At 40.7% G+C, this 19675-nt stretch overlaps 1 protein-coding gene across 16 annotated transcripts in view; it reads left to right on the forward strand.

Moving 5' to 3' along the window:
* Window positions 1-19211, forward strand: part of AUTS2 (activator of transcription and developmental regulator AUTS2) — a 980474-nt gene extending 961263 nt beyond the window's left edge. For 11 of the 16 annotated variants that reach the window (XM_090024889.1, XM_090024895.1, XM_090024898.1 and 8 more), the window contains 8 exons: window positions 300-329; window positions 1710-1781; window positions 2090-2146; window positions 5741-5882; window positions 6269-6346; window positions 8706-8789; window positions 9761-9983; window positions 16031-19211. In XM_090024889.1, coding sequence (XP_089881015.1) covers window positions 300-329; window positions 1710-1781; window positions 2090-2146; window positions 5741-5882; window positions 6269-6346; window positions 8706-8789; window positions 9761-9983; window positions 16031-17267 — 1923 coding nt within the window. In that variant the 3' untranslated portion in view covers window positions 17268-19211. The remainder of the gene's footprint in view (window positions 1-299; window positions 330-1709; window positions 1782-2089; window positions 2147-5740; window positions 5883-6268; window positions 6347-8705; window positions 8790-9760; window positions 9984-16030) is intronic. The other 5 variants (XM_090024896.1, XM_090024900.1, XM_090024902.1 and 2 more) reach the window with 3 other exon arrangements.
* Window positions 19212-19675: the final 464 nt, after the last annotated feature.

The following is a 19675-nucleotide window of genomic DNA, read 5'->3' on the forward strand; positions in this document are numbered from 1 at the left end:
AGCAAACTGTCCGTTTTTATAGTGTTAAATCAACAAATTAATAATAATGCCGGAGGGCAGAACGCTCTTTATGAGTCTTGTTTAGCTGCTTGTCAACACTTAGGTACAACAGTCACAGGGGGGAGGGAGATTGGCTCTAACACCGAGGATGAGGACTAATTATTATCCAAAAGGGCTTCATTTGAAAGTAAAATTTTAACATTTTAATTTTGCCTCCTAATGAAGCAATACAAATTTGTTAATTAGAGCAATTGTTTGAGTGACAGGCATGTAACCAAGCTGTCATTTTTTCTTCACAGTTGACAGATCCGTTCAGGCCCATGTTGAGGGTAAGGAGCCTTCTTGTGTTAGTTTGTCGAGCTTCTCTTAGTTCCCGGTGGGGTTAAAGATGCAGACTAATTATGAAGAAATGGCATGTTGTAAATGGGGTATTTGGTAGCATGTTTATTAAGTAGTCTGGTTATTCCCTCTATGCATGTATCTTGTGGTTACACAAGTAAAATGTGCACTTTTGAAGTTTGAAGGTATTATTTGTGCTTCTGACACAGCCCATTCACACAATGAATTCTGGAGGTTAAATATGATAATCCTTCTATCATGCTGGCTCACATGGTTTACTGAGCCAAATCCTGTACTAGTCCTGCAGTAGCAGAACTCCCTTGTTGTTTTGCCTAAGAAAAGACTGTGGGATTGAGCTTTTGATTATTTACAGCGTATTATTAATATTGTTCAGTACTATACCAAACCTAAAATTCCTACCCCAGGAAGCTTACTATCAAATTTAGATGCACAGTCCATTTCAGACACAGAGTATACTAGATGCCTAGGAATTAAAAGGTCCAGTCTTTAAAGCAGTGCAGATGCTTTTTATGTTCTTTAGCTGCTGGCCAGATGCCACGCTGCATGCTTATGGGAATACCACCAGGTTAGGCTGCCTTTAAACTACAAATGGTTTGAAAAGCACCATCCATTTTTGTATCTGAGCAAGAATAATTAAATATGGAGTTAACCGTATACGCTATAGTTAACGGTACAGGCTTACTGGACTAGCATATTGCCCAACAAAAGGTAAATGTGAAAGCAAAAGTTGACAAATTTAGAGAGGGGAACTGGACTCATTTGGTATGTTAGGCTAATTTGTTTTTGGGGGGGGGGGTTAAATTCTTGTAATCTCTTTGAAGGGAATCATTTTTTTTAAAATCATTGCACTGTTAAAAAAAATAATTTGATTGTACAGTTTTAAAGCATTCTGTTTATGCAAAATAAGAGGTGTTAATTAGTATCATTGAAATGGTATGGTTAAGCCTCTTTCTCAACCACCTGAGTGGAGCTAGCTAGCATAAGAAGACTATGAGACAAGATAAAACTATAGGTGGATTTATTGTGGAAAAGGTGATAACCCACAACATTCCTGAAAGTCCAGATAAACTCAAGGGCCAGATTCTCTGCCTTAATTTACTTTCCAAGTGGTGCAAAGATAGCAGAAACAACTTTCCAATGGCCCCTCCTGTCAGGACACAGAAGAGAACTTGCCCCGAGTGCTTTCTTCTGAATTGCAGGCTGCTTTTTAGAAAATGCAGATACAAGTCCCCAGTGTTAGTTTAATGAGAACATGGAATCGGTGATGGCTGCAGCCCAATAACAGTCAAAAAGCCCAATAATAGTTCTCGAAGGTTCGTGATTAATTCCATACATCTTTGTTTATACAGAAACCTGGGAAGTGGTGTGCTATGCATGTTCACATCGCCTGGCAGATATATCATCATCAACAAAAAGTCAAGGTCAGTCCTTTTGTAATGCATGCATCTGGAGCAGTCTTCACAGTGCAAATCCAGCCTGTCCCCCTCATTGTTCATGTGTTTGTGCCATGGTTAATAACTCATTGAAACTATCTTATGGAGCACAGATGTATTTTGGCCTGCTTTTGTTGTATCCTTCCATTTCATGCTGATGGCTTATGCAGTACCATGCTCTGGATAGTTGTATAGAAGATGTCAAAACTAAGTTAAACTGTTACCACAATGAAGGGTTCTTGATATCCTCCTACATACCAGTAGGTGGTGATTAATATGTAACATTTGTATTGCAGTGGCATCTCCAGGTCCACAGGCAAGATGGGCCCCATTATGCTAGGGGCTGTACAAACGTAAATATATGTATTTTCCTTTCATATTACAATCCTATTTTGATTTTCTGATGGCTTTCTGAAAGGTGTTATTTTTATCTTTTAAGAGGTTCCCAACATGCTTTTTGATGAAAAGGCCATGTTGTTCCTGAACTTTTGAACTAACTGAGGTTCTTTGCTCTTAGTACAATAGCTTGTGTTGTGTGTCAGAAAGCTGCTCTGCATGTTACAAAAAGAGCGGTGCAAGTACGAGTATGCAAGCTGACTATAAGAAGTCAGATCTATACAGTACATAGAGATGACGAACAGTTGCTAAACCCTGCAGCTAATAGAGTTTAAAAACAACCCTGTTAAACAAGGTTGACAGGTTAATTTGCCACAGCAGACAGATCTCTCCTCTTTGCTTCCTTATGTTTCCCCTGTTAGTGATCTTCATTCATCTTCCCATTATCAAAAAAGACAAGATTATAGACCTTGAGAGTTATGCCCTTTCTTTATTTTATTGAAAAGGTATTTTCTAGAAATGAAATTATTATTCCCCTGTTATCAGTGCCCTTTGAATCTTCTTTGATTTGATGTTTAGAGAGAGGTCATATTGGTGAATTTATAAATCATACAAGATGTTGTTTTCCCGCTGTTGTATATTTTATCGAATGATTTGGTTCCATGTCTAAAGTACTGTCTAATGCAAGCAGGAGCCGTGCAGGATGTTATCTGTCTGCAGGGTTGATTATATTAACTTTTCGAGCATAATGAGAAATTCACTGTTTAAGAGTACGGGCAAATTATCACATTAAAGCAAGGTAACTGTTTGGCTGGAACTTGATGTGGAAGAGCTGATGTACTGTGACTGTTTGTGTGCCTGCAACTACCCTGCAGTAAGAGAAAGCTGAAACATAGCATCGTAGCCCTGATTCATTCAGGGGTAAGCTGTCCTGTTTTAACTTTCACTTGTTACGTGGCAGTTGTGGGCACTCAAACATACCACCTGTTCTGCAATAAGGCCCTTGCCCCAGCTCACTTGCTTTAATTTGATTGTTTGTCCCTACTCACCATTCAGCGAAAAAGTTATTTTTGAAATGTGTGGGCAGCAATCACCTTCTCCTAACTGACAGACTTCTGCTGGTTGGGCTTTTTTGTCTTTTCAGTTCCCCACATCTCAGTGTGCTTCACGAGAGGTCAATGGAACTGTTTTATACCTTGCCATCAAACACAACGTGGAGCTCAATTATGGTTTATTGTGATTAAAATAGATTACTCCTAGGCCAGAGGTTTCCAAATTTTTTCTTATTGCGTGCCCTTTGCCAGATTTACCAGCTGCCTGCTTACCCCTACCAGCATCTGCTTTATATTTTTTAACCCCTTAAATGCTAATTGTTCTTATAATGAAAATTAAGCCTGCCATTACAGAACTGCTCCTGTGTACTCCCCAGAGATGTCTTGTGTACCCCTAGGGGTACGCATACCGCAGTTTGGGAACCCCTGGTGTAGGCCATTTGTGCCTGTTAGATTATGGAAGGTGGAAGGACCTTTGCCCCTACTTACAGCCTTGTGCAAGGGGCAGGTATAGTTGCAGTCTCTGCAGTCGGACTAGCATAAAAACTGCTCCCTCTTTGGGCTCCAAAGTCTGGGAAGGAGCTAATTAGCTTCTACACTAGTTAATGAAGCTATCTGGCCCCTGAGAGGGGAGCAGATGCCACCATGAGGCAGCCTATGCATTCTTCCTATAGGTGAGGGAACTTCAGATGTATAGTAAAAGCTGTTTACAGCCTTCTCCAAGTTCCCTTGGGATGGTATATTTTTGCTCCGTCTCTTAGACTAACCAGTTTGCATGTCCTATAGCCCAGATTAAAAAACGCCTTTAAGCCCATATGAACCTAAACCTATTCAGAAAAGCACTTATGGTCTATTCTGCTCCTCACTGAAATCAGTGTGACTTTCTGTTGATCTCAGTGAGCATTGTGTCAGGTCCTTAAGCGTTTGCTTAACTTGAAAGCCCTTATGCATGTGTTGTTAAGAACAAGGATGATTTTTCTGAGTTAGGGTTTATCCTTTGAGCCCCAAAAACCCCACTTTAGGTCTTCAGAGCTATTTGAAGGTAAACCATCACATTCAGAGAATGGTGTCCCATTCTTAATATGCCTGCAGCATGCCCTTCTTAATAACATGAGGGTATTTTGTTTCTTTATTAGTACAGTGGGGGTAGTCATACTGCTATATTTAAAGTTCTTGACAGCTTTTGCTATTAGGAGTAACGATCTTCAAAGATCTATAACTTGGTTTAAAAAAAGGGGAAGAATGTTAATGGGCAAAAAGTCTGGCATGCAGGGTCTCCACTGAGGCCTGTGCATTTCTGTAACTATTTTTTAAATTATTTGAGCACTAAAATATTATTTCTCAGAATGACATGACCTTAACACAGGTGTCATTTGCATTTTAATATTTTGCAGGCTATTAGCCCAAAACATTGACAATGGCATTTTTTGGTTCTTACATCTACCTGGACATTTTATTAGGACTTGAAAAACAGCTACTAGGCATGCACATTAACTTGGTCATAACTTTTTAATATGCATGTTTATACTATTGTAATAGTCCTTACTCTGAATTGGCACAGTATTAAATATTGATTTATAAAGTGTAACATGCTGCAGAATTGCTGTTAAGATCTATTGGTTCAATATAATGCGTTTTAAAATTCACTCAGTTGGACCTGCACAATTAATCAGCAATCTGTGTTTAGGGAGTTCTGACAGCACCGATAATTGGAAATTTGATCTTTTTTTTTCACCCTATAAAAGTGTTGCAGAGTAGTGATCGCTACAAGTACACGTCACCCAAAAAAAAAAAAATCCCGTATTTTTGTAGAAGGGGTGTGAGATTGCTGTCCTGGAAACAAGCAATCTAGATAAGATTTTTTTGGTCAAAAAAAGTCAGTGGGACCTATTCTAATACTATGTACTTGGAGGTCATATGGTACTAAATCCTGCTTTGCATTTGTGGTGCAAATATTGAGGCGGCTACCACTCGTTAGATTTTAGGATGTACTTATTTCACTCTTAACTTTTGTTCTCTTCAGTCCCTAACATGTCCAGCTCCACCTGTGTTTGCAGCCTTAGATCACTGCTAAGGACCAATCTAGGAACTGAAAATGGGGTTTCTTCATTAGATCTGATTGTTGGTTTGTCACAATCTTAATGGTATCGACTCATGATTCCCTTCATTCATTGTGAAGGGATATGTTAACAAAATACATTTGTAAACAGGGACAGAAACATGTTTGAATTAAGTGTGTGCTTATGTGCTTTGCTGAATAGGATTGGATTTAAGAATATATATAAAGTTAGGCACAGACTGAAATGGTTTGCTGATTCGAGGCTTTTTAAAAACACCAGTTTGAACCTGAGATGTTATGCTTTCTCTCTCGCTCGCTCTCTCTTTCTCTGCCCTTTGCTTCCTCTGCACCTCTGTTCAAGGTGCCAGAAGCTAGTACCCGGTTAATACCATTTCCTATTAAGACCTCTTCCCACTTCTCTTGTGAACACACTGCTACTGCATTATGAGCCGGAGGATGATTTTAGGATGGGCTTTTTCAAGCTGCATTTTCTGTTTCAGAAACAGATGCAGTCTGATCCACATAAACTGGACTTTGGCCTGAAGCCCGAGTTCTTAAGCAGGCCACCAGGCCCTAGCCTCTTTGGAGCCATTCACCACCCCCATGACCTGGCCCGGCCTTCAACTCTCTTCTCTGCAGCCAGTGAGTACTACAAGATCAAAAATTCTTCTTATGGAGTGCTAGCTGGAACGCTGATCCTCCTGGTGCTAAAGGAAATGGCTAATCTCCTTTGTGCCGTAAGCCCTCCATCAAATAATAGTCTTTGGATGGGTAGGTGGGTGGGTATGTGCGTAATGTATTCGTTATCTTGTACATTTAAAATCAGGAACCTGGTATCTGTTAGGTCCTGGTGTCTATTACATGTCAGGTTTCCTGATATCTGTTTGTGACCCTAACTTGAGAAGAGAGAACTAACTAGTCAGTCTGCAGGGAATAGGGTAACTTTTCCTACTTGCGTGACTTGACATTTTCACAGACCAAATAGTTTAAGCCACGAATAGTGCGGTTCATTGACTTTGTGTTTTTAGGTGGTGCTCATCCGGCTGGGACGCCTTTTGGCCCTCCTCCCCATCACAGCAACTTTCTCAACCCAGCTGCTCACTTAGGTAAGTGAGTGACTAGCTATGGATTTGCATTAAAGGATTAACTGAGACTAGCACAGGGAAATACTGTACAGGCACGCTTTGCGCCCTTGCCAAGTTCCAGTTTGAACTATTCTGTTCTCCTAAATACCCACTGAAAGTGACAACTGCCTGAGTTGTTCTTTACTCGGTAGCCCCAGTTCTTCTCTAATGGCGCGTGGAGCATTGTTAAACAGCAGCCACCCATTACCGTTCAAGAATAGTGGCATTCTGTTGTTTGGACAAAAGCTCTGGCGGTTGCTTAAAATTTACAAAGCAAAATACAAATTTCAGGTCATTTTAAATGCAAACAGAAACAGCGTTGAAATCATACCTGGCAAATAGTTGAAAAAAATATCTGCTGGGAACTTGGCGCAAAATGAATGATTTTTCAAAAAGACAAAGGTGATTAGGCTTCACTGCAGTGTTGCTTACAGGAGATTCAGTTTTGTTTGTCAAAAAAAATAGTAACAAGTATAATGGCTGGGCCTCCATTTGTGCAAGTAGGGATTTGAAACAAAAAGGTTTTTTTTCAAGCCATTAAAAATTTCTACAACCTTTCCAACACAGTAATACGACATGCTGCCTTTTGGAGAATCAGTCTGAGTAGCTAATTTGGTCTTGCATTTCTGGGGAAGGGGGTGTTTGGGAGGATTAAAGTCACCGCATTTGTGGAGAAGTGATACCTGGGAGTTATCTGATAATCCCACACTTGAGAGCTGCTCCTGCCAGGTTGTAGAGGCTAGAGAGCAATGTTTTGCCCCTTGGGATGCATTATTTGACTTCTAATTTGGAGGAGCGGGGTGGAGCTTTTTGCGCCCTTCTTGTGAAGCACTGGACATGGGCCACAGCTAGAGGTGAGAGATTGGCTAGGGTGCAGTGGTGGTCTTAATGGTACTGAGAAACCATTGGTATTGGTTTGGAGGAGGGGCTAGGGAAAGTGCACAGAAACTGCTTTCAAAATGGCCAAAACTGGTTTAAGATGAACCTCAGTGGATGTAGTATCAGACTTAACTGATTTAGGTTAAAGCAGTTTATTGAACTTCTGTCCCAGATCTGCTCCAGATTCAAGTTAACTCACAGTCCCCCAGCATCCCAGGATGTTTTGCACCTCCCACTGCAAACCCCAGCTCACAGGGTGGGCCCAGTTTGTGTGCTCCAGTCCAGCAGGGAGGTCTGCTCTAGCTCCCCTCAGCTTCTGACCTGGGCCACTGCAGGCACGTGGCTGCATTTCTGGAATCAAAACCGAACATCTGTTCACTTGCTTATCAGTTCAGTCTATGCAGCTTAAACTAACCTGTGAAGATTGAATCAATTCAGCCTTTGCCTTTTGACTGTCTGTACTTAGCTTTGGAGTCAAGAAGGAATTTTCCCTCTGATCTATCGGATCTACTTCTTTGGATCATCGAGCATAGCTTACCTATTGAATTCCTGACTGGGCGGTGTTAACACACTTGGCTCCCCTTCTCTCTTCCTGTAGCCCTTTAAAGGTTTTGTGTTGGGTGTTTGCTGCTGTGTTGTATGTGCATCTTAATATGGGCATCCTCTTGGACCCTTTGAAGAAATAGTTGCCATCAAACTTTGGGGACTGGACTAGATAGCCTAGATCCCTTCCAGTCCTTTGTTCCCGTGTCTGTCATTCTGCACTAGCAGCTGTTTGCTTGCTTCACAAAAGACACTGGGTTTGATTCTCTTGTTAATACTTGTGCAGACAAGTATTAATCAGAATTAATTTCACAGAAGTCACTAGACTTCTGCCAGCATTAAAGTGAAGAGAAAATTGGATGTATAAAGCTTACGAGTGTCTTGTGTGCTTTAGTTGCTGGAAAACTGATTTTAATCCTTTTTCAAAGGATCCATAGGTTTTCATAGACAAAATTAACAAATGATTGCAGCAGCCTCCACTACTTATGTCCATGCAGTGGATCAGTGCAATAGTATATAGGGACACCCTGTCATTTTTTTACACTTTGTTTATATCCTGAGCATGGTGTAGAAGACACAGCTGGAGTGTGGCTTAATGTTATTTAGGATGATTAGTACCATGCGAGCCAGCCAGGAACATTTTCTGAGGGCATGTGAAAAAGAGGTGGGAATGGAGCAAAATAAAGACACTTATATAGCCTTTAATTAATTGGCTCCCACTCCCTGTAGCGCAGAAGGTCCAAGATTATGTATTCTTTGAAGTATTTTTCTAAACACTGTTGTCTTTTGAATGGTGTTCAACTAGTGATAGATGTGGACTTGGTTTTCATGCAAACACAATGCAGCTGGGTAATGCACTAATATTTTATCATAGTTACTATTGTGTTTGTGTGTTTCAACTGCTTCTGTTTGATTCCAGAGCCTTTTAATCGACCAACTTCATTCAGCGGTCTTGCTGCCGTGGGTAGTAATGCTTTTGGAGGACTTGGGAATCCAACAGTTAGTGAGTAACATCTTTCTGTGTGATTTCCTGTTCGTTGTGTGATGCAGAGTGTTGAGTGAAGATGGTTGTTTGCTGTATCTTCAGCAGTTGCTACTCTAGATCATGCAGTCATAAAGGGACTGTTTTTTGAAAAGCAGCCTTTATTTGTGAAGGTACAATTTTATGCTAGTTTGGATTAAATTTATCACCCAACGGTGACCTTACAACTTTACTGTAAAAGACAAAGCAACTTGGAAGCCATCTATTGAATAAGCCTGTGAAGGTCTTAACAGCTTGATTTTAATGGTTAAGGTGGTTAATGCATACTGCTTAGCTGTAATCTGTATCCAAGGATAGGTTGGGTTTTTTTTTCGCTCTCTGATTACTGATCCAGAACATATGCTGGAAAAGTTTACTAGCCCCATGCCTATTGGTAGTGAAAATAGTTGCTAATGTTCCTTGGTCTGGCTACTTAAAAACAAAAAAAAATGATCAGGCCTTAAAAATCCCAACATTTTTCTTACTGTCTTGCTCCTCACCTTTTGTATGTTATGATTTTAGTCTATAGACTTATATATATATGATGTGTGCATGTCTTATATAGAATATTACATACACACACACGTGCACGCATACTCCCATTTTACATGAGTTCAGGACTGATTATATCAAGTCCTGTTCCTTGAACAGGTATAACTTTCATTTCCTGCTGTTACCAAAACATTTGGAATGTGAAAAATGTCAGTTTTATCCTGATTCTTTCCCTTTTTGTATGCAGAATTTTCCCTTATGGTTAAAACAGCTGTCAGATGCCTGTCCATTGTTAGGAATGACACCCTCTAATGAATTTCTGTTAATCTCCTTTCCTTTTCCAGCTCCCAATAATATGTATTCATTTTAACTCTGAGTGCTGTAAAGGTTGTTTTGGTAAGTACCTTCACTAGAGCACACCTTTTTCTTAAACCTTTTTGTTTTCCACTTCACCATTTCAGCACCCAACTCAATGTTCGGCCACAAGGATGGCCCCAGTATGCAGAGCTTTAGCAACCCTCACGAGCCCTGGAACCGACTGCACCGAACTCCTCCTTCGTTCCCGACCCCTCCGCCCTGGCTGAAGCCAGGAGAGCTGGAGCGCAGTTCATCTGCTGCAGCTCATGACAGAGATAGAGATGTAGATAAACGAGACTCATCTGTTAGTAAAGATGACAAAGAAAGGTACGAAAGAACACTTCCAAGAATTGTCTAGTTCGAAGCGTGGGGCTCTGTTCAGTTTTTAACCCTTCCCAGCCTGGCACGTTGTTAAAGCTTAGCTTCTAGTAGCAGAAAACAGTCCTTGCAAATAGTGTTAGGCTGATAATGCAGAAGAGATGCTTCCTGTACAGGTGCTTCCTAGAAAATGCTCAGTCTGATTCACCTCTCATTTCCTCCTATGTTAATTGGAAGCAGCTTTGCTGAGGTAGGATTCTGCCAGTGTCACAAGTGACCTGGGCCTTAGAGGGCACGCTTACAAAAGATTTCTTTTCAGGTGCTGAAGTAGCAGATGGATGTCTGACAATGGAGTTAGGCACTTCTGAAATCCCCTCAGGCACCTAATTACACCCCGGAGAACCTAACTACCTTGGTAAATCTAATCCTAAATGCATTAGGTACTGTAAAAAAAATAAAAAAAAAGGAAAGGGAAAAAAAGCCCTGACTAAAGAGACTATTCTTCCATTTGCAGCATTTAAAAAAAAAATGCAGCACTGGAAAAAGCTCAGGTGTGCCATGCTTCAATAATACAGCAAATTTCAGTTTTCATTCAGTCCATTAAACCTTCCTTGAGTCCTTAAAAATAAAATCCACACATTTGCATTGCTTTTATGCATTTCAGAGCGCATGTGTAATTTACTGCCTTATATGGATTTTCATGTTCACGTAAACCTGTCCAAGCTGGAAAGGGTTAACAAACAGTAAAACCTGGTCAATTTTTTAAGAACTGTTCCCATTATACAGTTACATCAATAATAGATCCTATTAATATTTAAACTTCAAATTACAAGTTTGTCAGCTGGCAAGTGTTATATCTTGCTTGAAAAACATATAGAGGCCCAGTTCAGATTTTAAGCTGTAGTTGACTAGCTTTCCTGTCAATTTGGCTTCTTATTTTACTGCATAATGGCTATTTATTTCTAATTTTTTTAAAAAAGGAATATTTAAGGGATGTGCTTTTCAGAAGTTATACTAACATATTTGATATTCTAAAAGAAAACTTTAAGAGCTTTTTGAATAAGTCAAGCTACAGATCTTTTCACCTACATTTTCCATTTGAAATATTTTCCATTTGGTAGTATACGCTCATTTTTTTTCAACTCTAATTTTAATGCTGCAGAAGTAATTACTATTGCAAACTAAGGACTTAGTCCTGCAAACACTCAGGCTTGTGAATAACTATGGGCTGTGGCTGGCAAAAATAGTTATATGGGTAGATTGTAGGATGGCATGGTTATTTCATTGCTATTTTGTTGTTTTGTTACAAATGTATCTTGCTAAAGAAACTCACTTAAAAATGTATTCCTCACAAGTTGCTTTTGCATTGCTCTGAACTCCATATCACAGTTCGAAACACATTTCTTTGTTATTAATCAGCCTGATTTGAGCGCTTGAAAAAAGCTAAGCTTCATTCTTACATCATACTTCAGCACAATTACAGTTACCACACCTATCCAAGTAAAATACGGTTTTCTCTTATCTAGTGCAATGATGCATCATACAGAGAGAGGGTGATTTTTTCGAGACTTATTTTTCAATAGAGTAACATAAATATCTGTACTTGAAGATGCCACAGATCCCACTCTGGAACCCTGTCAAATAGATGCTTCCATTGCCACTGCCCACCATGGTATCTGAGCACCTTGCATACTCAGACTTAGCCTAATAATACCCTCTTGAGGGCAAAAGAAGTATTAGCCCCATTTTACTGTTGGATAGCTGAATTCCAAACCCAATTTGGGTTTATTTTCCCAACTCCTACAGTTAGTCTGTGGCTTTGCTGGGATTGTGTGGCTGTCACCTGAGTTGCTGTGAAGTAGCTTAATATTGAAACGGTCTTTGGTGTTGTACAAGTTTAGATCTGATCAGAAGAAAGTATCAAATAGCACAGAGACATCATGTTAGCTTGATGAGGTACATAACTCTTGATACTGATCTTAGTTATATCAGTGTAAATTAAGATTAATTCCAGTGGAGTCAGGTGAGTTGCATTGGTATGAAACCTGCATAAGTAAATCACTACCTCGCCCAATATTTGGTATACAGTTAGGTTGTAATGTAGTCTGCTTTTTGTCCTGTAGTATCTTTGTCACATTTTTGTTGAGAAATTCACCACTCCCAAATGGCACTCAAAAAGAAAAAAAGCAGCTCACGGACAAGATAATTGTTAACAATAGTCTGTTTCAAATGCACCGCACAAGAATTTGTGTTCTTGAAGACGGCATGGATGTGCATATGATCCTGGAAAAAAAAAAAAAACATATATAAGAGATTTACCGACTCCCTTAGTTACATAACATACACAGATATTATGAGCGTTATCTGGCAAGATATAGTATGCGTCATCAAGATGCATCATATGTAGTAGTAATCAAAATACTTCTCACATTCACTCAAGTATTACTGTCTCATTACACACACAGGCAAACTGAGGTACAGAGACCTAGAGTCATAGAAAATGAGGGTGGGAAGGGACCTCAGGAGGTCACATCTCTCTAGTCCAACCCTCTGCGCAAAGCAGGACCATCCCCAGCTACATCCCAGCCAGGGCTTTATCTAGCTGGGTCTTAAAAATCTCCAAGGTAACCTGTTCTAGTGCTTTACTACCCTCCTCATGAGAGTTTTTCCTAATAGCTCACTTAAACCTCCCTTGCTGCAATTTGAAATGGTTGCTCCTTGTTCTGTCATCTGCCACCAGCGAGAAGCAGTTCTTCTTTGGAAACCCCTTCCGGTAGTTAAAGGCTGCTATTAAATCCCCCCTCAATCTTCTTTTCGCCAGACTAAATAAGTCCAGTTCCCTCAGAAGTCATGTCCCCCAGCCCCCGAACCATTGTCATTGCCCTCCGCGGGACTGTCTCCAATTTGTCTACTCCTTTCTGTAGCGGGAGGCCCAAAACTGGACAAATGCCCAAGGTAGTTTAGTAAGCCTGTGACAACCTGGGAGTAGAACAAAGGTTAATTTGACTTCCAGTTCTAGCCACTAAGCTACACTTTACTTGGATGACTTGCATAATAATTAATAGCACTGTGAGATAACTTCATCAATATCTTTGGGTTGCTTAATTGGGTAGGACAGAATTGCCAGAAAAATAAGTGTTTAATGTGGTTGTCTGAAAGAATGCTAATGAAATATTTGGGGTTATTTAATCATGCAAGATGCTTGCTGTACTTTCTAATTATGTGTACCCTATTTAAAATATATAAATGATGCAGCAAATTGACTTCATGTCAGTTAAAGGATTGGATAAAAGTTCCTCTCATAAATAATTGAAACAAATAGCCCCCCCAAATCACTCCCCGAAACAAGAGTCTGTATAGTGGGAAGCAGGCATCTCTGAGGGGCATGAAAGCTGGAAAAAGGAAGACTGGTGTATGTGACAGTATTCTGTCAGAATTGCTGGGGGGTCTGAGCTAAGCTGATATAGCTGATGCAGCTCTGCTTGCAACCCTCCTGTATGGAGGACTTCTGCTGACTTGGCTTCTGTTGTCTGGGGAGAGAATGCAGCAAAGCCAGCAGAAAAATCTGTTCATTATGCACCATGTCTCCACTAGAGGGGTCTGATGCCATAGATCTGGCAGCAAAGTTACAGGGGCAGCAGCCCTGTAATATAGCCTGCTTGCTGATGTTTAAAAGCAAAAGAAGCAGTGCTTTATTTTAAACTTGGCACGGCCCCGTACCAAGCCCAGCACATACCCAGAAGAGGCAGTGCATTAGTTGGACCTGGCTTGCCTGACATCTGTAGAGACCGGGAGTTTATTGGGGCTTTTTGGCGCTTTTATCTAATAGCTGATTGAATCAACTTTAGCTAAACGTGCCAAAAAGCCCTGCTGAAGCGCCTGAGCTATGAATGCTGCAGAGCCAGGTCAAAGTAACATGCTGATGCTTCTGGTAAAGTATGAGTTTTTGTTTTGTTGGGGGTTTTTTTAGTGTCTGCAAGCAGCCATTGAGCCAAGCCGGGGGAATAAAGGAACCAAATCCTGATGTACAAATCAGGATTCAAGGAGTTGGTCTTAGCTGTTGGTACAGAGCATGAAGGAGATGGGAGCCAAGATCCAAACAATTTAGGACAAAAGTAGATCAAAGCAATACCGGAAATTGGCATCGGGAAATAAATCTGTAACTAGAGCAGACGGTAGGCTCGCAAAGAAACATTGCAGAGCAGCTGCTTCTGCACTGTTTGGAGTTTTCGTGTAGCAACTGGAGTTTCACAGAGCTGTGAGCCCATCTAGAAACAGAGGCAGGGATACTTGCGCTGTGATTTGTGTTCAGGTAGTTACTCACTGGTGAAAAGATGGCCTTTTGATAGTGGTGGCAAAGGTGCTGCTATTTGGCCTTCGAAGATCAACCTTTGTCCATAAGCAGGCACCCTAAACAGTATACCTTAAAAAGGGAGGCAAGCAAAGCTTGATTGCTGGGACAGAGAGCCACTCCAGCCTCTGTTCTGGATGTGTCCTCCAGCCAGCCAGCATTATGCATCTTGCCTGAAATGTGCTATCCTCATCCAGGCCCCAGTCCTGGGTAGGCACTGAGAAAGCAGAGAGACTGCATCACTCAAACCTGATAATCGAGGGATGCAGATGCGTAATGGGGCTGCACCACAGGCTGCCTCATTGCTTGCGTCACTTGTGTTTAACAGCAAACAACTCTGCAGTGTTCATGTGAGAGAACCGTTACCACCGAGGAGCACTTGCCCAGCACTGACTCTTCTCGTGGGTCTCGTCACAGAGGGATTTAGGCACTAATTCCCATTGACATCACTTAAGTGCTTACCATCAGTAGGATCTGGGCATCTAAATACCTTTGTGGGTCTGGCCCACAGTAAGTAGTGAAGTCGTTCCATTTATTGCTGGCAGCAATTGTAGCAGGGTCAACAGTTCTTCAAACACTAGAGGAGATCATTTTCTAACGCAGGGGTAATCAACTTTTTCCAGCTGTGGGCTGGACTGACGCACCCTGGGTCAAAGGCAGGCATTCGTACCCTGCTGCTGCTCCTGCTCACCCTGGTGGTAGCACAGGAAGATCTCCCACCACTGGATGCCACCAAAGCCCCTCATCTATGGGCCAGATCAGGCCTGCAGGTGGGCCATAGGTTTGCTGTCTCCTATGGTTCTAATGCATTTTTTGTGCCATAAATTAGGTCTACAATAGGAATGGAAATGCTCCAGGAACGTGGAGACTTCTCAGCAGTACCAGAGGTGTATTGCTGCACCCCTCTGCTCCTCCTCAAGAAGGGAATTTAGAAACAAAATGCATACAGGGTGGAAATCACCCTCATGCAGAAGTTAGCCGAGGATCTGTGCAAACACAGATGTTTTACGTAAAGCCTAGTTGAGAGTTTAAATGTTCAGTCTTGCATTGGCCTCTGCCCTAGGTTGAGTTTCTTGGTTATCTCAATCAGCAGTACCAGGGAAGGTATCATTTGTATTTCCAAGTTCTCTTCACTTCTAGAAAAAAAAAATTAGCCCTCACAAAGTAAATTGAACAGGGAAAAAAGGCAGAAATGCTGTCGAGAAGTGAGTTATGTAAATAAGGGTATAGAGATGTAACATGAAAGCTTCTCTTTCCAAGTCTATAATAGCAAAAGTTGTCAGGTAAAATTATTTTACCCATTCAGTTTAAATGTAACGTTTCACTTACTCTTGAGGGTGAAGTTAGGATGGGGTTTTTTTCGGCTCTCACCTCTTTAAAAATTCTCGAGGCTGTTGCCTTAAAATCATAGACAAGTGCCAGTCTCTCTTGGTATGACTATTGTCTTCACTGATGAAAACTTGGTAGGTGGTTTGTAAGACAGCTGCAGAGACCTTGCTTATTTTGGGTCTAGGTAATAGAATAAAAACAGTTTAGAAAAGGGGTGTTTTAGTAGTATTGTGATGCCAAAACAGATAATAGATTAAAGTGGGCACCTCTCTTAACTTCCTGCAAAACTTATCAAGAGGGAGTCAGGACCCTGAGGCTTTGCTTTATTTGCAGAGATGCTCGGGCCTTAACATTTATGCATTTTTTTTTTTTCCAGGGAGAGTATTGAGAAAAGACACTCCAGCCATCCTTCGCCAGCACCTATCCATCCAGTCAGCTCCCTTGGACATAGCCGCAGCTCAGCTGAGCAGATCAGGAGCCATCTCAATCCTGAGATTCGAGAAAAAGAGAAGCCTAAGGAACGAGAGAGGGATCACTCTGAATCTCGGAAGGACATCAGTGTTGAAGAGCACAAAGTGAAAGACAACTACATTTCAGAGAAAGAAGGCCTGAGTCACGAAAGCAGAGTGGTGGAAGAGACAAAACAATTGTCCAGGGTTCCTTCACCCTATGCTAGACCCTCCATAGTAGAGAGCACAAGGCCTAATAGCACCTCCAACCGCGAGGCTGAGAGGAAGAATGAACCGGTGTATGATAATCCGAAGAAAAATAGTGAAGTCAAAGTGAAGGAGGAACGAAAGGAAGACCATGATGTTCCACCTGAGGGACCTCAAACTCATAGGTCAACTGACCAACCCCCACCAATATCTACATCCAGTGTCCATCCAAGTCCTTTAGTGTCTATGCCCATGACTGTAGGTGTGACTGGCATACACCCCATGAACAGCATCAGTGGCCTGGATAGGACTCGCATGATGACACCTTTTATGGGAATAAGTCCAATTCCAGGTGGAGAACGTTTCCCTTACCCTTCCTTTCACTGGGATCCAATGAGGGATCCCTTGAGAGATCCCTACAGGGAGCTAGATATTCATCGGAGAGACCCTCTGGGGAGAGACTTTTTGCTAAGAAATGACCCCCTTCATCGTCTTTCTACGCCAAGATTATATGAAGCTGACAGGTCGTTCAGGGACAGGGAGCCTCATGACTACAATCACCACCACCACCACCACCCTCTCTCTGTCGACCCACGGCGTGAGCATGAGAGGGGCAACCACTTGGATGACAGGGAACGGTTGCACATGCTCAGAGAGGACTACGAACATGCACGCCTGCACTCAGTTCACCCTGCCGCCTTGGATGGTCACCTGCCTCACCCGAGCTTAATCACCCCAGGACTTCCCAGCATGCACTACCCCAGAGTCAGTCCCCCGACGGGACACCAGAATGGCATTCTCAATAAAACTCCTCCCACAGCAGCTCTCAGCGCCCCTCCACCTCTTATTTCTACTTTGGGACCTCGGCCTGGGTCCCCCAGAAGGACTACTCCTCTGTCAACAGAGATGAGAGAGAGGCCTCCTTCTCATACCCTAAAGGACATTGAAGCTCGATAAACAGAAAAAAAAAAGCAAAAAAAATAAAGCTGAAAGAGAGACAGAACCTTGTAAATGAACATAATATAAAGACCTTCTTACTAGTCATTGACTCGGACTGTGGATGTGACCCACTGTACAAAATGTATAGACCCAAGTGCAAAGATTTTGAAATGGTTTTTTTGTATATTATATGTTGAAATTTTCCAGATCTTTTAGCCAAGTCCATATGTTCTTTGTGTCTCCTCCTCTTATTTTATTTCTAGTTTAACAATTTTAAAAAAATTTGAACTGAAGAATAAGGCGCTACTCAGAATAATTTGGTTAAAAGCAAACCACCACTACCACAACCAACCATACAAAGCTCTTTCTGACCAGAAGTGAAGACATTTGTAGATATATATGTATAAAGATTGCGTCATGGGTTAATGGTTCATATATGCAAAAGGGTAAGATGAAAGCTTTACTTTGTACAAATGTAAATAGATAAAATTAAGTAACATGATACATTAATCCTTCTTAAACTGTGCTATTTGCAAACTTAATATTGATCAACACAGTCTGCTTATGCTGTGTTACATATATTGTTATAGACCGCTAAACCCCTTCAACTATGCAATGAATATTAAGGCTTTTCACAAAAGCCTTTAAAAATCAAAGGAGCCTTTTCAACACACAACATACTTAAAGTCATATTTTCCCTGAACAAGCTCATCTACAAAATGAATCAGTTCTCCTCGCTTGTTCTGATTAAGAAACAGCCCATTAGAAATGTAGCTTTCCGTATGAACCCCAGCATCAGGATGCTAATGTAACTGTAGCACATCTCTCTTAGTTCTCGTGCAGAATAGCAGACTGTAACCACTAATACTCTAGTGTCTAACATGACAATATGGCTTTTCAGCCACATTTAATCTGGGTTATACAGAGTAACAGTCAAATGTCGGATACTTCTTGGAAGTTTTGTCACTTAACATGTCAAATTTATTTTTAGAAAATAACCTGATCATAGCCATTTGTGTCTGTTTTTATGGTGTGTCGTTCTTATCCGTACACACGCTTTTTGGGGGTTTTTTTTTGGTTAAGTCGATTTAGCTACCCTGAAATCTTGAATCTTCCAAGAAAGCTAATACTTTTCTTAAGATGTTGGATATGTTTTCACTGTGGATCAATAGTTAAAATAATGAACTCCAATGCAGATTTCATATTGCAACTTATTGTATTTCAGTTGGCAATAAAGTCTGTGAATAGCTAAGAAGTCAGCTTTGTTGTTCCCTAATCGCAGAAGGAATGCAATGCTATGAAATTACGGTCCTTTTCATTCTTTCTTTCCTTTTTTTTTTTTTTTGTTTAAAAAAAGCCTCAATCTTCTGAAATCTGTCTTTTCATAACACTTGTTTTTATAATGTGTTAAGTTTTTGTCTAAATATTTGGAGAGAATATGACTTTATCAGAGAGAATTCAATATCTTGTCTACTGGACTGTAAAATATATGTATGAAATAAAATTAGTTCCATTGGTCTTCTAGTGTATTAAAGTGCTATCTGAAGTTGTTATCCTGTTTTGGCAAAAAAAAAAAAAAAAAAGACAGAAAAAAAGTCTAACTACAGACAGTTGTTTCTAATGATCAGAGATCTATTTTAGTAGTCAACTGAAGGTTTAGTTGTGAGCTTCGGATTTTGTGAACTCCAGATGTTGTGCAGTGGTTTTTTTTTAAAGAACAAAAGGAAAAAAAAAAACAACCCTGAAAAATATGTACACTGGAACCGTAGTGGTAGCTTTCAGTATTGTAAAGAGATTGTTATATACAAACCTTTTTGCTGTTTATCCTGTATGTAATAAAGTCCTTTCTAGATCCTATGTGAAAAGAAAAGTAAAGCGGCTCTCAATCTTCAGCATGTTTCCTCATCAGCGAAGACTTGTGTAATGTAAATTGTGCCATGTTATTAAAAAATGTGAACTAAACTGCCAGGTGCTTCTTTGTGTAGAGTACCCCATCATTGCTATGGGGAAGAAATCCTATTTCTTCCCAAGACCGGGCTTTTGTTCAATTAAAAAAAAAAAAATACAATAAAACAACTTGGGGCAGGGGAAGCGATTGACCTCCACAAGCCTGACCTATAAAAGTAACTAATATATATATATATAATAGGTCAGATTCTCAGGTAGGTCCTCATTCTTCATCATATTTAAACATCTGCCTTCACCTGCTTTAACATTAACTGGGGCCAATGGGACTAACTGGGTGCTTAAAATTAAGCATGTACTTAAGTGCCTTGCTGCTTCAGAGTCTAGTGCAAGTTTGCTGCAGTTCCATTCACACCTCTGATCTGTGCTGGTTGATGCCAGCTGAAGATACGGCCCTAAATGTTGTCCTTCCATCAGAATCACTGTTCTGTACATATATGCACAAAAGCATTAATTTATAA

This window comes from Crocodylus siamensis, chromosome 13 (assembly GCF_052110815.1).
Source record: "Crocodylus siamensis isolate JL-2025a chromosome 13, ASM5211081v1, whole genome shotgun sequence".
NCBI classification, from domain to species: Eukaryota; Metazoa; Chordata; order Crocodylia; family Crocodylidae; genus Crocodylus; species Crocodylus siamensis.